This window comes from Ambystoma mexicanum, chromosome 8 (genome assembly GCF_040938575.1).
Source record: "Ambystoma mexicanum isolate Mex_15411 chromosome 8, UKY_AmexF1_1, whole genome shotgun sequence".
Classification (NCBI taxonomy): domain Eukaryota; kingdom Metazoa; phylum Chordata; class Amphibia; order Caudata; family Ambystomatidae; genus Ambystoma; species Ambystoma mexicanum.
The window spans coordinates 885,685,375-885,699,978 of NC_090929.1; the positions used below are offsets into that span (position 1 = coordinate 885,685,375).

The 14,604-nt window shown below is 44.4% G+C and overlaps 1 protein-coding gene across 6 annotated transcripts in view; it reads right to left on the reverse strand.

Annotated features, from left to right (window-relative positions):
• GRID1 (glutamate ionotropic receptor delta type subunit 1) overlaps window positions 1-14,604 on the reverse strand; it is a 3,001,620-nt gene that overhangs the window by 2,168,474 nt on the left and 818,542 nt on the right. For all 6 annotated transcript variants that reach the window (XR_011268624.1, XR_011268625.1, XM_069610763.1 and 3 more), the window contains exon 3: window positions 13,093-13,377. Coding sequence is in view for 4 of the 6 variants with exons in the window: in XM_069610763.1 (XP_069466864.1) it covers window positions 13,093-13,377 (285 nt within the window). In the remaining 2 variants the exon portion in view is untranslated. The remainder of the gene's footprint in view (window positions 1-13,092; window positions 13,378-14,604) is intronic.

The following is a 14,604-nucleotide window of genomic DNA, read 5'->3' on the forward strand; positions in this document are numbered from 1 at the left end:
CATGCTAATGTCTTTATCCTCTGAATACAACATCTGTTTGTCTGTAAATATATGAGTTCCTTTTGGGGTTGAAATAGCCTGCAATAAACAAGCTTCTGAAGAAACCTGATTTGGAATCAATTGTCCTCAACAATTGTTCACCCATCACAGGATGGCATGGTTGGTGAAATGTCGCTCAGCTGCAGTCTTTTGTGGATCATAAAGTGCCAATAGGCCTGCATGGTCTGTTCTTTGCCCAAAGAATGGGACCAAGACAGCACTGGTGGAAGTTTGGGATGGTGTCTTCTCCATGAGAGATTAAGGCTCTTTGTCCCTCTGCATTGTGCTGGATTTGTCGACAGAATTTGGCATTGTGGAACAAGGCCACCCATAGAGTTTCCTGGGGAAGAGAACCTGCAAAGAGATGGTTTTAGTTCTTATTTCAAAGACAACGAACAGAAGGTGGAGCCCAGGAAGTGTTAATCAAAGGGAAAGTATGGGGTCTTTGAGGTCTCTGTACACGCCCTGCTGCTATATAACATCTACACGGGGCATCTAATGGATCTGATTAGAACCTAGGGGCTCTAATATGATATGATATGATATGGCATTTATAACACGCCTATACACAAGTGTTTCAAGGCGCGACATTATAATACATTAATTTTATAATGGCAGCGTTATCGGCTGGCCATTGAACCATGGGTGAGCTTTACCAAGCATATGCTGGATTGCGTGAGTTTGGGAGTGGTTTGAAACACAATGCATCAAATGCTGCAGTATTGATTAAGGATCCTCGCTGTCTCCTCAATACATAAACTGTACATGTGTTAGCTCCTGGACTCTTCTAAAAGTCTTCACCCCATAAACTTGACACATGTACTATTTCATTTCGTACGGGTTTGGGATTGGTATTTGGGTATTTGTTGAGTGGACCACCAGAGTACTGGATGGTATATCTGAGACTCAAGAGGGTGAGGCACTGATTCCACAGTTGAGGGACAGGGACCGAGATGAGCACCTCACTTGATTAAATTTAATGGAACCTGCATACCTTCTTTAGTTCTGAACTAAATCTGAGGTATCAAGAGATATTTGATGTGGGGAGCATTGGTCTCTTAGAAAGGATGATAAACAATAACAATCCCTTGAAACTAATTCAACTGGGGACAGGAAGCCAATGGATGGGTTGGCCGGGATGAGGCAATGTGTTCTAAGCTCCCCATTTTGCATTCACCACCACCTGAAAACACCTAGTTATAAATTAATGATAACCCAGCTAAGAGAGGGATGCTGTAGAAGCCTAGTAGTAATGGGGATCTTGACTACAAGAGTGCAAACTTTGCAAGGTAATAAAGGTATGAGTTTGCAAAAGGTCTTCAGCTGCATATAACCTCTCCTCACCAAAGAATACGTTTGTGGAATAAGTGAGAGCGACTTGTAGGTTTAAATCCTATATTCTTCACCCTAGCAAATAGTGAAATGAGCTAATGAAAGAGACCAGAACAAGTTATCCAAAAGATGGTCTGGAACTCCCACCATTAGGACTTCCGATATGTATGAGTTTTCTTTTTTTTCTAACACGCTTAATACCAGGGACCAGGGTTTAAGTGCGAGCTGGGATTCGAACATGTGTTGCTATGCATTGTCTTGCTTTCAAGACAAACATGTTGCCCCTGAGCTATCCTCCATTCCTTAAACCTCACTCAAAGCTGACTCATCTAGATGTTGGCATTCTACTGTTATTAATGCAGGGAATGAACCGACGAGCCACCATCTCCCCCAAAAAGCAAGTGTAGTTGGATATCATTTATAAAAGTGAATTCCTATTGAATTCAATTAACCATACTCTGAACATAAATGATACCAAGCAGGAGAGAGGAGGATCATTGCGGAGCTCCACATGTCAAAACATGAGTGACAGAGATATAGGCAACAATAATAGACTGCATGTATGTTGTTACGTTCAAAGCCTAGTCGTTGTAGTTGGTGGTTGACATTTTCAAAACAACATGGATTAGGGATGCCACATTTCAGCCTTCCCCTATTCTATGAAGGTCATCCAATACATATTCCAATACTGATTCCTCCGCCTCTTGGTTTAACTATCTGCTTGTCAAAGGTACCTAAAGAAGTCACACATTTGGTGGGTTGCTGCTTTTATCTGTTCAGACAAGCAGGGCTGAACATCAATAGGCTGCATATTGCTCGGGTTTGTTAGATCCAGGGAAGGTTTCTTCAAACGTGGAATGGTTCTAGTCATCTTGACGGCAGGAGGTACCAAACCCAAGACTCACAGGCTCATTGAAAGGGTTGTTGTGACAGCCGGAAAGCTAAGATGGAGGTGGTCCTTGATCACCTGGACAAGAGAAGAGGTCTTGATGTGCCCTACTTTTGGTAAGGGCAATTGTGGATGCTACCGTCTCCATAGGGGAAGAGACAAGCAATCCATTGAAATGACTGCAGTACTGGGTGATACATCATGGGCAGTGGTTGGGATGGTGATAACCAGTGGTAAACGAGGCTAGTTAGTAGAGATGAACAAAACTAACTCTAGGTGTCTCCTCATGTTACTGACGTGTTCTGCTAAAAAAGCCCTGGTAAGACTTTTCTGGAGGTCCTCATACACCAAGTATGTTTTAACCCAATGCATTGTATTTGATTTGAGTGAGAGGTCTTCTAGTAAGATGCTGAGAATAATCAATATACTTAGTAGTTAGAGTCGGATGTAAATGGCGATATATCCATGAGTGCACACATGAATTATGTGCTTCTGTTTCTTTTATTTGTAATTGTTCACACATAATGTCCAGTTCATCGATCCTTCCTAATTTCAAATGAAAACCAATATTTTGCACTGATTTATTCATGCCAGTAGTGCCTGCCCACTTCTTCCAACGTGTCTTAGAAACAGTGCCGTCAAGTTCAAAAGGTGACAGTAGATCTTATTCACGTCACTCGAGGATTCGGTGTTCACTTCCTTTGGGTTAGTGGGTCCTTTACAATACATGTGCTCTGGGGTGGGGCACGTTCTTTCTTGTTACATTCAGCAACGACGTTAAACAGCATCACTTAGGCCAGTGTGTGATCATCTTCTCATGCTCCCTATTTTCTAGAGAACCTGCGTGTGTCCCCAAGGATCTACGCCTCCCTTGCCTCTCAGTCTTTGGAATTTACCGATAGTTGGTGCAATGGCACAGTTCAGGAAAAGTTGCAAAACATGACTGTTTGCTTGAAAAGATGTTACTCGTGGAAACCTTTGTTAGAAGTGGAGATTGTTGACCCCGCGTGATAGAATTTACCGAATCTCCAACTCAATTAAGCAATTTCGGTCCATTTATGTCAATTCACTTTTGGGCTTAAGGACTTTAGCTGTCACATAATTGAGTAGCTATCCATTGGCATGTCCTATTCTGAATTGAGCCACAAGACATAATGTGACCCCCATCTGCTGACTGTTGTGTCCCATGTCACACCACATTGTAGTGCAGTCACTGAGTGCACTCGTTTGGCTAATTCCTGGCTCCACTGGCTATAAACATGTGCAACCCCACATTGAGGGTGTTTTGATATTAACAGCACTTATGTCTGCTCTTACCTTGCGCTTGCCACCATCAGGCTGTTTTATTTATCATATGTATTCTTCTTTCCCATGTACTGCACTGCACTTTCCCCTTTCCCTTCCCCTGCACTCTTCCCTTTCTCCCTACCCTCGCACTTGCGCAATCTGAATGACACCTGGCCTAGGAGGATCGTTGTCTGTCTTCCACTGTTTTCCCTTCCCTTGCCTCGTTGCGCCTTGAAACACTCGTGTATAGGCGCGTTATAAATACCATATCATACCATATCATAACGTGAGCAAAACGTGTTGCTTACCAGTTAACACAATTGATATGTGTACATTGTAGTGCCTAATTCCCTAGGCACTCATGTTTAGCTGCAGAGTATGGTATCTTTGTTATCATACATATGAAGAGGCATTAGTCAAATGCAGTCCAGTTTTACCAAACTTCCCCTCTCTTAATGCCATATGATACTAGCAGCAAGCAATCCTCACTTGTTAACCCTTTCATTGCCCTTTAAATCGAGTCATAGACAGATAGAAATATAGATTCAGACGTACATAGATCTATACATAGATACTTACACAGGTACATAGATGCAGATAGATATGTCTTAATACTGAGGGGGTGGGGACCTAGCCAAGATGGCACTGTAAGCACATATATGTCATGCTGGTCTGCCCCGCATAGGCCCTCATCACTCATTTACGCAGCTAGAAAGCTCTGCGCACACGAGGGAACTTGGAGGGATGCTGTGGATCGAGCGCCTTTCTTGTGCCTTGTCTCATGCTGTCGATTCCACAGCAGCAGGGTAATCAGGGACACACAAATGCTAAAAATGTAAGCACCCGCCTCCATGCTCCAGGGGCAACGCCTGCTCTGAGAGAACTAGTAAGCAGCTTCTGTGTGGAGCCACTGTCAGAGAATTTGGTCCCTGCCTCTTAGATCTGAGGGTGCAGCGTGACTGGCGGATGCCACAAAGGAAACACAGCAGACTGAGCGCCCACCAGAGATGCCGCAGAGAGCCAAGAGCTCTGGGTGAGACGCCCTAAAAGGGTGCTGGCTCAATGCTGGGAAGAGATCTGCTGATTTGGAGGTTGGGGAACTGCAGGAACCCCTCCTTTAGAAAGCCCCTGGGAATTGATCTAAGGATCAAATAATCCTGCTCAGAGTGTTTTGAACCTAACATGCTGGATACACAATACCATTACCAGCACTAGCTGACATGATTATCACTTGAAATAAAATAGTCAGAAACAGGAGTTGCAAACATCACCCCACGTCTCCAATTATTTCCCTGTGCACACTAGGCTCTGCTTGATCTCAGTCACTGTTTTCCCTTACCCACCCTGACACTGGCAACCAATCCCACAGAGGGTGCCCCTGATGACAGAACTTCAGAGCTCCTTCCGTCGGCACTGTAGAGGTGTCTGGTGGTAGAAATGCGCCATTCTGTTAGACATGCCTGAATAAACGTAGGGATATCTTGGGCCCTGGAGGTCTCAGTTGGTCAGGAAAGGTAAGAATGTACAGAAACCAACAAGAAACATGAAATATGGAAAATTGCTTCATCTAGCAAAAGGATGAAGAAATCACTCCGGCCGGCCATGAGGTTAGAGCAAGATACTATGGCACAATCAGCTCAGCGAGTTGCAGTGAGTTCTGCACTCACTAAACAGATTCTTGAAGCTTTGTTGACCCACCTTAAATATTATTTGAATATTATTTTGCAATAAGAAATCACAAGTCTCAAGTTTGACTTGAACTAAGTGATCATGGAAAATAAGGGTACTAATGGTGTTTGAAGAGAATATTACTGCCCGTGAAGCAGATGTAGGTGTGATTCATGAATCAGTGCAACCGATTCAGGGGGAGGTCACAGGGGTTCGAATCATTGCTGGCTCTGTCTGATAAAATGTGAAGATCATACAAATCGATCCCACAGAGAGAATCTTCATCTTATGTTTCTGGCTGAGAAATCTGAAGGATCATCCGTAATCAAGAGCAAGCGACTACTCTTCATCATAGTTACCCGGGAACCTTAAGAAGGATCCTGCAAGTTGGACAGGGCGCACAGAGTCAGCAGATGCAAGATGATGCCTGAGACCTTCCCAAGTGATATCCTCATGATATGTCATGACTTCTAGACATAGAGCTGAACTTGCAAGCTGCGAGGGGGAAATTCCATGTTGAGCTTATGGACAGTACAATTCAAATCCTCCATGAATTTGCACCTGAAACTTTGGCTCGCCAAAGCGAGATGAGGCCTTTCATAGAACTGCTCCAAAAGAGGAAAATCTCATATAAATAAAAAATAGATAAAATATAAAATTAAAATAACCAATTATAACTATAATTATAAATGAACTTGCCCCTTTGGCCAACAGTTCGAGTTTGCAGAAAAGACTCACAATAACTACAATAGAAAAACACATCATTTTACTCAGAGGGGCCAATCAGCCATTGTCTTCACAGACTGGTACTCATAAAGCTTTAACAGAAGGAAGACTGGACTCACTTGCAGATAAGACAGCACAAAACCCTCCAGCAGCCAAAGATCCTCTTTAAACCATTCAAATCTGCAGATGGTTGAACCACCCATGAACTGCGATGGATTCCATGTTTGCTCTGTTTTTTGCTGGGCTTTTGCATGGCTGTATGTTTCACTTTTGCAACAGCCTGATGAACATTGCAAGTATATTTGCCAAGCTAAGGTTTATGGGGTTCGACTGGCTATTTGAGCAACCCTTCATTACAGACTACATTCTTTAGTGTTGTCAATTAAATATGCTTTGGTTTAATGTTAGGATGCTTTTTATGTTCTTACCTAATGGAATACTTAACAATCACTGTCACACTTTCCAAAATGGCTGCCTGTAACCTTTTTCTTTCAAATGGGGGGTTGAGGGCGGACATGTGATCTGTATGTGGATTATGATGAACCCAGTTACTATTGCTCTTGCACTGGAAGTTCTCGGGCATATAGTGGATCAGGAAGTTATGGAGGTGGTGAGCATGCAGTATTTATCAACTGAGCCAAGATGAGTAGGGTATGTTAACCCAACACACAGAGGCTACACTCTCCCAAATTAATATAGATACCAAGCTCAAGACCAATTTCTATGTCTCCATATTGTGTGATCATCCCTAGAAGAGGCACATTTGACAACATCAGGAGAGATCCGATATCAAGGATGTACTTCTTGCTTTTAAAGCTAAAACACCTTTTGATTGGGTTTATTGGGGTCCCTATGATCGGTTCTCAGGAGATTTGGATTTGGCGAATTCAAAATAAGAATGATACAGGCTACTTATTACAGCCTAGGGTCATAGTTTGGGGTCTGTCTGACCTTTTTTCACTGTGAGGGGAGCAAAGCAGATGTGCCCTCTTTCTTCGCTCGTGTTTGTGTTCTGTATTGAGCCATTAGCTGCACACATAAGAAATAATGAGGCTGAAAGGGGTGTTGATTGAGGTAGTGACTCCCAGAACATCTTCCTGTTTTCAGACAATGTGATTTCTTTGGTGAAAGACTGTAGCAGCTAGGTCCCCCCTATTATAAAGGGGATCGGGAGCTTCTCAAAAGTGTTGGGATTCAATGTAAATATGAGGAGATTAGCGGTTCAAAATTATACAGTGACAGCAGTGGCTTTGCTGAAATTGAGGGTTCTCCTTTAATGGGGCAAAAAGTAAATTCAGTTACTAGGAATTTACCTGATGGCCATAATCTAACAATTGTATTCTGCTAAATATCTCTGCGTATTGTAATCTTCCTGACAAAAAATTTGATAGATCAAAAAAGCTCCATAACACATGGGTTGGGCAGATAGCTCTCCTAAATATATTGCAGAAGCGATTGCCTTCCAAAGACTGCTCATCTCTCTCTCTCTCTGATAGTCAAATGGTCGGTATCCAGTGCATGCTAACATATGCTGTACGGAAAGGGGATACAACCTTAAGATTAGATCAAAAGGTCCTTCTAAAGTCAAAGCAGAGAATGGGTATCGGTTGTCTGGTTTACTTTAAGGCTTCACAATTAAGGGTTAGTGGGAAATGGATGCAGGGGGGGAAATTAAGTTGTAGCTCTTCAGTGAGCAGGCTGTGGTCGGGTCCTAAAAATTGAAAAGGAGTTTACCATTTCAGAATTAAGAGCAATATAGCATCTAAGGTTCTGGGGTCACAGTCTTCCTTTTCCATGTATTTCTTTATTTGGAAATCCATACTTCACCCTAAGGCCACACACAAAGGATGTTATTGAGTGGAGAGAAGTGAGTTCTAATAATATGGGATACCTCTCTTACAGTGACTGGTTAGAACCTTATTCACACAGGTGCTGGGTAAACGGTTATGATTTCAGATAGTATTATCCATTCTCCTGGGTGTCCTCCATTTTGGGATACCCAGGCCCTGCCATTGGGATCAGTTGATTCCTGATAGGAGACAAGATGGCCCCTGTGGCCTCTTGCTTTCTATTGCATGTTACCTTGTTTTCCCAAAGTCTTGGGAAGCCCTGACTCTGTCCCTTCCACCTGACTGGCTGTTGGGTGGAAGTTCCATATATGGTGTTGTTGTGAATGCCCAGCTAGACTGACTGGAGCCTTCCCAGTGACTGTATGTTGTGGGTACCTCCTGTGGGTGGGACCTGGGTGAATGGAGTGTGTGACCAATATACACTCCTTGTTGTGGTTGTCTGGTTTCTGGCATGAGAGACAAAGACTGAGACAGCCCTGCCAGAAACTGGCCTGAATGCAGTGTGTAGTGTTGAATGGCTGGGTACTTGTCCCAATCCACATTCCTTGTTGTGAGTGTCTGAAAGGGAGGAGTGTGGCCTGAATGCACTGTGTGCCTGATTGGCTGACTGACTGGATGAATGCCCTTCTGTATGATTGGCTGCTGAGTGTGTGCCAGCAGTGTGGATGAGAGACAGAATAGTATATCTGGGGACCTCTCACCACTGGTAATTGTTCAGAAGCGTTCTGGAGCTGAGTCTCCACTCTAAGAGTAACTGGAACTGCTGATCCTCGACGTCCAGCTGGAAGAAGAAGACTTGCTGCTGCATTTGCTTCGACCGATCCGAAGGCTGCCGAAATCGTCGAAGACTGACCCGAGAGAGGACCTGGTAAGGCGCCCTCTTCCCGTGCTCCGAGGGACCATCGAGCACCGCTCCATCTTCGCCGAAGCGCCCTGGAAGTCAGACCCTCGAAAGGCTGCCGACCCGAGACGGGACTGCCGAGGAGATCGAAGTGAAGCACCCGGACATCGCCGCCGTCAAAGTCCATTGCCGTCGACCAGGGTTCGCAGGTCTGTGTAACCCCTGGAGGCCCTTCGAAGTTGTGTTGCCCAGCCGTGGGAACCACTTGACGCCGTGCCGCCGACGACCAGAGCCGTCTGCTCCTTGCCTAAGAACATTTGAATCGAAGGACTCCCTCGTCCGCACCGTCGACCGCTTTATCCTGCCGGAGAAAGTCGAGGACGACCAACGCGCCGAGGAGAAACCTGCCGGTGGGTTTCCCGCCACCCGAAGACAACAAAGACTCGAACGACTCGACGCCCTGGCTGGGCCCCCGTCTCCACAATCTTTGCGGTCCAGAACTATTGTCACTGAGGTGCCCCGCACACCTCTTCCTTGCAGGACGCCGACGCCGACGAGCACCGCTCGGACGAAGCTGCCGCCTCATCGACGCCGTTCACCCGTGTTCTCCGTCGGACGTTCGACGACCTGTGTCTCCCGCTTTAAAGGGCAGGCACTCAAGAAGGGTTGTCGATTCCCCGACGCCGAACGCCGAGTTCCTCGACGGACGTTCGACGCCCCGTGTCTCCCGCTTGAAAGGGAAGGCATGCAAGAAGGGCCGTCGATTCCCCGCCGCCGAACGCCGAGTTCCTCGACGCTTCTCGACGCCTCTCGACGATCCGTGACTCCCGCTTGAAAGGGGGTCGCTCAAGAAGGATCTGTCGACGCCTCTTCGAAGAACTCGACTCCACCAGGTACATTGGGGGGGTAAAAACATTATAGGAGGGAATAAGACTTGCAGAACAATATATGGACTGGGCTTGTGCTATATCTTTATTTTACAGGTTGCCCAGGTGGGGGGATCTCCACACAGAACTGTGTCTAGTGGTAGGGGCCAGTATTCTGCCTATTGCTCAACCATCTTATTTTCTCTCCTCTCTCTATTGCTGGTTTCACTCTATTGATCTGTGTGACATTGTTACAGAATTGTTGATGCACTTTAATGAGATCTAATACAAAGGGTGGTACCACTTTAGAAATGTATATATTTGCCATTGTTGATTTTCCTTAGTACAAAGTGAGTTATTATGATAAGTGTACATAACCTTGAATATTGATTATATAAAGACTGTGTTCTAACCAATACAGTGTGTGGACATTCCTTTGTGGGGGCTTGGGACTACACTGTAGTGTAGTCACCTCTTGAGAAGCTAGGCCTTGATTGCTCGACCATAGCTACCGAATAGAGAATCTAGGCTGGGGTCCTCTGTGCCTCCCCTCTACCATATAGAGAGCAGAAGTACAGACCACCCCCTACTGGTCCTTTACACTCTCCAAACAAGTAAATATGACCGCCTCAGCCACCGCCTACACTGGAAAACTAATTAGGGCCTGCAGACCTTTTCTCTCCACGAACAGCTGCCTCATTCTGGCTAGGGCCCTCATACAATCGAAGCTTGACTACTGCAATAGCCTCTACCTTGGTGCCAGCCAAGCTATAATCAAGAAACTTCAGATCCTCCAAAATAATTCGCTGAGAGCAGCATTAAATATTCCCAGGAGAGAGCATCTCTCCCACATAAGAATATCCTGCAAATGGCTATCCATTCAATAAAAAATCGACTTAAAAACCCTCTGCCTTACCTATAAAGCCCTAAACAACCTAGTCCCCCATACCTCACCAACAAACTCACCTTAAAACCAAACACAAGAATCACTAGATCCTCTAATACTCTCTGCCTCACCGTGCCCAGATTCACCACCAAAAGAGCTGGGCCTCGAGTTTCACTGTCCTTGCCCCTCAACTTTGGAACACCCTACCGCTGAGTATTAAATTGGCCAAAACCTTTCAATTGTTCAGAAAATTAGTCATTAGCTGGCTTCTGGAGAAGGCAACCCACAGATAGACTAAACCTATTACTAACTGTATATATTGTAAATACCCTCAAATGTTTAACCGTGAAATCTAACTACCTGCTTATGTACTGCATATGGCATATTACCGCCACAACTGTATAATTGCAATTATTTTTTATATGTACTGTAATGCTGTAACTATGTAACCTGTCCTTAAGCGCCCATTTACCCCTGGGTCTGGAGCGCTATACTAAATAAAATAAACAAGCAAACAAACAAACATATGGTGGCTAAGTGCGGCCCCCTGGTCATTTTGGCTAAAGCTGTAAATATGTGTGTATAGGATTTATAAAGCACAAACCTAGCTGCGAAGCAACAGAGCACTGTGCATAGGGGGCGCACCTGGGGATTACAAGCAAGGGTGACACATTTACCTCTAAGGAACCAAATCCTCATGGCGGCAAACTCCCAGCATGAGGACCCTCACTTCATGCTGTAGGAATTCTGGAGGATCAAAATGAAATCACCTATTTGCCATGCTTGAATTTGGTTCTAAAATGACTATTGGCAGCAGAGTGGTGCATTTCTAGGATATGGGAAAAAGCTGATTCTACTTTGAAAGTTATCTGATAATGATGAGTCTTGTTTGTGGTTTAATGGATGAACTTACATATATATTGCAAAGAATGGTGACGAAATGTCAATATCTGGTCTCCTTTTCTTAAAGAGGCAACACGAGACTGTCGACATTGTATGTGCCTGACTACAATAAGGACTTTAAGATGGTTTGATCTATAGAACTTGCCATGATGGAAATGTTCTTCAGTAGGTGGAATAGAGTGGTGACCGTGGGAACCGATATTTTGCTATGGATTGTATTTGGTTCTGCCCACTGTACCAGTAAACATTTTTGAACCTGGGATATCGGGCCCCATGGGATCCTATCTTCCAAATCCTTATATATATGCGTCATTCTGAACAGCGTCATATGCTCAGTCTCACACGCATCTATAAATTGAAGTCGAAAAACGATCCTCTTCACATGTCAGCCATTTTGTTTTCACCTCAGTGATTGTCTTATCCTTTGTGATGGACGCATTGGCTATCCCCTCCTGCAAATGGCAGGGAACAAATGATTTTCCATCCTTTTTGATTTTCTTTATTTACCCATGCTCTTACATTAATTCAAACTGCGATGAGCCTTGCCGTGGAGAAAAATTTGCTAAAGCTGATGAAAGGGCACCCACGCTGTTAGCTAAATTCATGCATGGGCAGTGCATTTGAAGCAGTCCCGCTTTTCAGAAACTAAACACATTTGATTGCAGTTTCTCTGCTTAACTGTTCCATCTTTTTAAGTCTCTACTGACCCATCTTTATTAAGTTTTCTGCTCTCAACCATATATGACGAAAACAAATCAGTGTTTTTGTGGTCTATGGTTGTGATGCAGAAATGATTTGTTTTGAGATATTATTTGAAATGTCACATTTTGCTGTCCGCTAAGACTATTCCACAGACATCCAAGACCTGTTGTTATTATTTGTGTGTTGCTTGAAGCAGCACAGGCATACGTAAGCCATAGGAAACGTTCCATCAGTCGAGTGCGTCATACGTGTGTCATAGTCTGCCCTGTTAGGCTGGCTGGTGTTTGACAAACTAAAACATGTATTTTTAATAAATAAGTCTGTCTCTCAGTAGGATAAGGGTGTCGTGTCAAAGTATTCTGCTTGTGTAAAAACGAATAATACGTTTCTGTAGCGCCAGTGAAGAACACACACAACAATTAGGCGTAATTTGCAGAATAATACACAGCCCCCTTTGCTCTGAATTGTACATGAAACTCTGAAACAGAAAAACATTAAAATACTAAGGAATAAAGCAGAAACCCTTATTTCTCCAGGCCTATATGATGAAATGTAAACTAACTGATCATGGTAACACGATCTATAATTGTCACATGCAACATGCACACGTTCAACACAACGTTTAGTATTAATGCATACAGGCACACACAAAAACAAAAGAAAGCAGAACTCAAAAAGCAGAAAATGCATGGTCCCGAGATTATGTGGATTCCAAACCCCTTTGAAATGTTGTGTATTGAAGAAGCCAGTGGTAGCTCGGGAGGGATCCACATCTCCCACAGGTGCTGTTGCTGCCTCCCTACCTGTCAATGTCAGTGGGTTATTAATATTTTATGGAAGCGCCAAGAGATGAGTCAAACATCAGCTGTCATGATAAGAAGAGGCTGTGGAGCATCAATTGCTATCTGCTGCTGTGTGGAGATTATCTCCCGGCCATCTTTCAAGCAGCTATGTACACCCAGATGCCGCATGGTGAATGCAGAGCGACGCGTCAGAAGCAGAAAGTAGCAGAGGCATTGAGTAGAAACAGAGCAAATGCCTCCTTTTCCATAGCACTGGAGGTGCTTAAAATGGTCATGTATGTTTAGTTCACATGGACTCACCGTAATCGCTGTCGTAAAAGACGATGAATTTCTGCCACCGCAGCTCTGTGACGAGTTTCAGCATGACGTCGTTGAGGCGGACAGGCGGTCTAGCAGCTAGGGTGTACTCCTCCCCCTCCAGGCTGGGGTTGAAGTGGCAGACGGTGCGCGGGGACCCTCCTGTGTTGCGCTGCACGAAGAGGTGGGGGATGTGCATCGCGTCCGTCAAAGACTGCAAGGCATTTGCTGAGGCACAACCAGTAGAAGTCACTAAGGCTAAAATCCCCTGGGTCATCAGGTCACAGGCTGCAAATGAAAACGCAACTGGGGTTACTGGTTTGCCAAAAACGGGAACATGATACATGAAAACGACATGTTGTAAATGTCAGTGTAACTGAGAGATAGACATTGCCATTAGACATGTTATGCAGATGTATCAACCAATCAAGAGTGTATGCAAGGTGGTGCAATTCATGGTGTTCATCCACTGTTTTGATGGGATCGGTGCATATCATGAGCAACCATGAGCATACAAAGATGTAATGCGTCAACTTTATTTCTTTTGAAGCACTGGGGTGAATACAATGTGAACCTGAAAACACCCCATATGAGATTATGATCTCAGATCATATCGCTTACCCAATTATGGCCTTTACCTCCAAGCCCCTCGATGAGCCTTCCTCTCTTACCCTATCAGAAATAATGGGTAGACACCTAAAGATCACGTGACCTACAAGAATACTTCCTTGCTGCAAATAGGGTGGCAGCAAATTGGCTTTTTAGAGGTGTAAGAGTTCTAGTGACACCCACTAGGTTGTCTATGGTCCTTTTGACAGTGGTCCCCAAATGCATTCCTAAATACCATACCCACAAACAAATACACAATACATAAATACAGCTGAACCCCTAAGCTCAAACAGGACTTTCAGAAATCTCCTTTAGATCTATGGTTGCCCTAAAAGTTGAAATCCCAGTTGGGGTGGTGGGGGCGATCGCGAGGATGAGTACGACCAATTTGTCTTTCCAAGATATATGCTGAAGGAATGCATTACCAGCAACAGTATTGACATAATCAACTAAGCCACCAGCCAGAAGACTTCTAAACTTGTAGTAATTGCAAAGACCCCTGATTGTCTCGATGAAAAGGAAGACGCAGGTACAGGCTTCCAGATAGACACTAATACCATATTCAACTTCAGAATTCCACATAGCATCTCCTGCGAAACATACATGTAATTAAATGTACCCTCCATTAAGTGACACTCCTCCTTGATCCGATCACACTGATCCCACATGCATCCAAACTATCACAAAGCCACCCCCTCTTTATCCTTCTTACTGTTCATCTCATCTCCTGTTGTTTGTCAAATCTGCTCCTCTTTTCACATCCTGGTACTCTTCCCTAATGCCTTTCCCTTTCGCATACCGCAGTCTGGGCAACCTTGGTGGAGGCACAATGCACCAATCACCGGATAAGCCCTCCCACTGTATGACCACTTTAACATTGATTGGTACGATACACAATCTGTACTA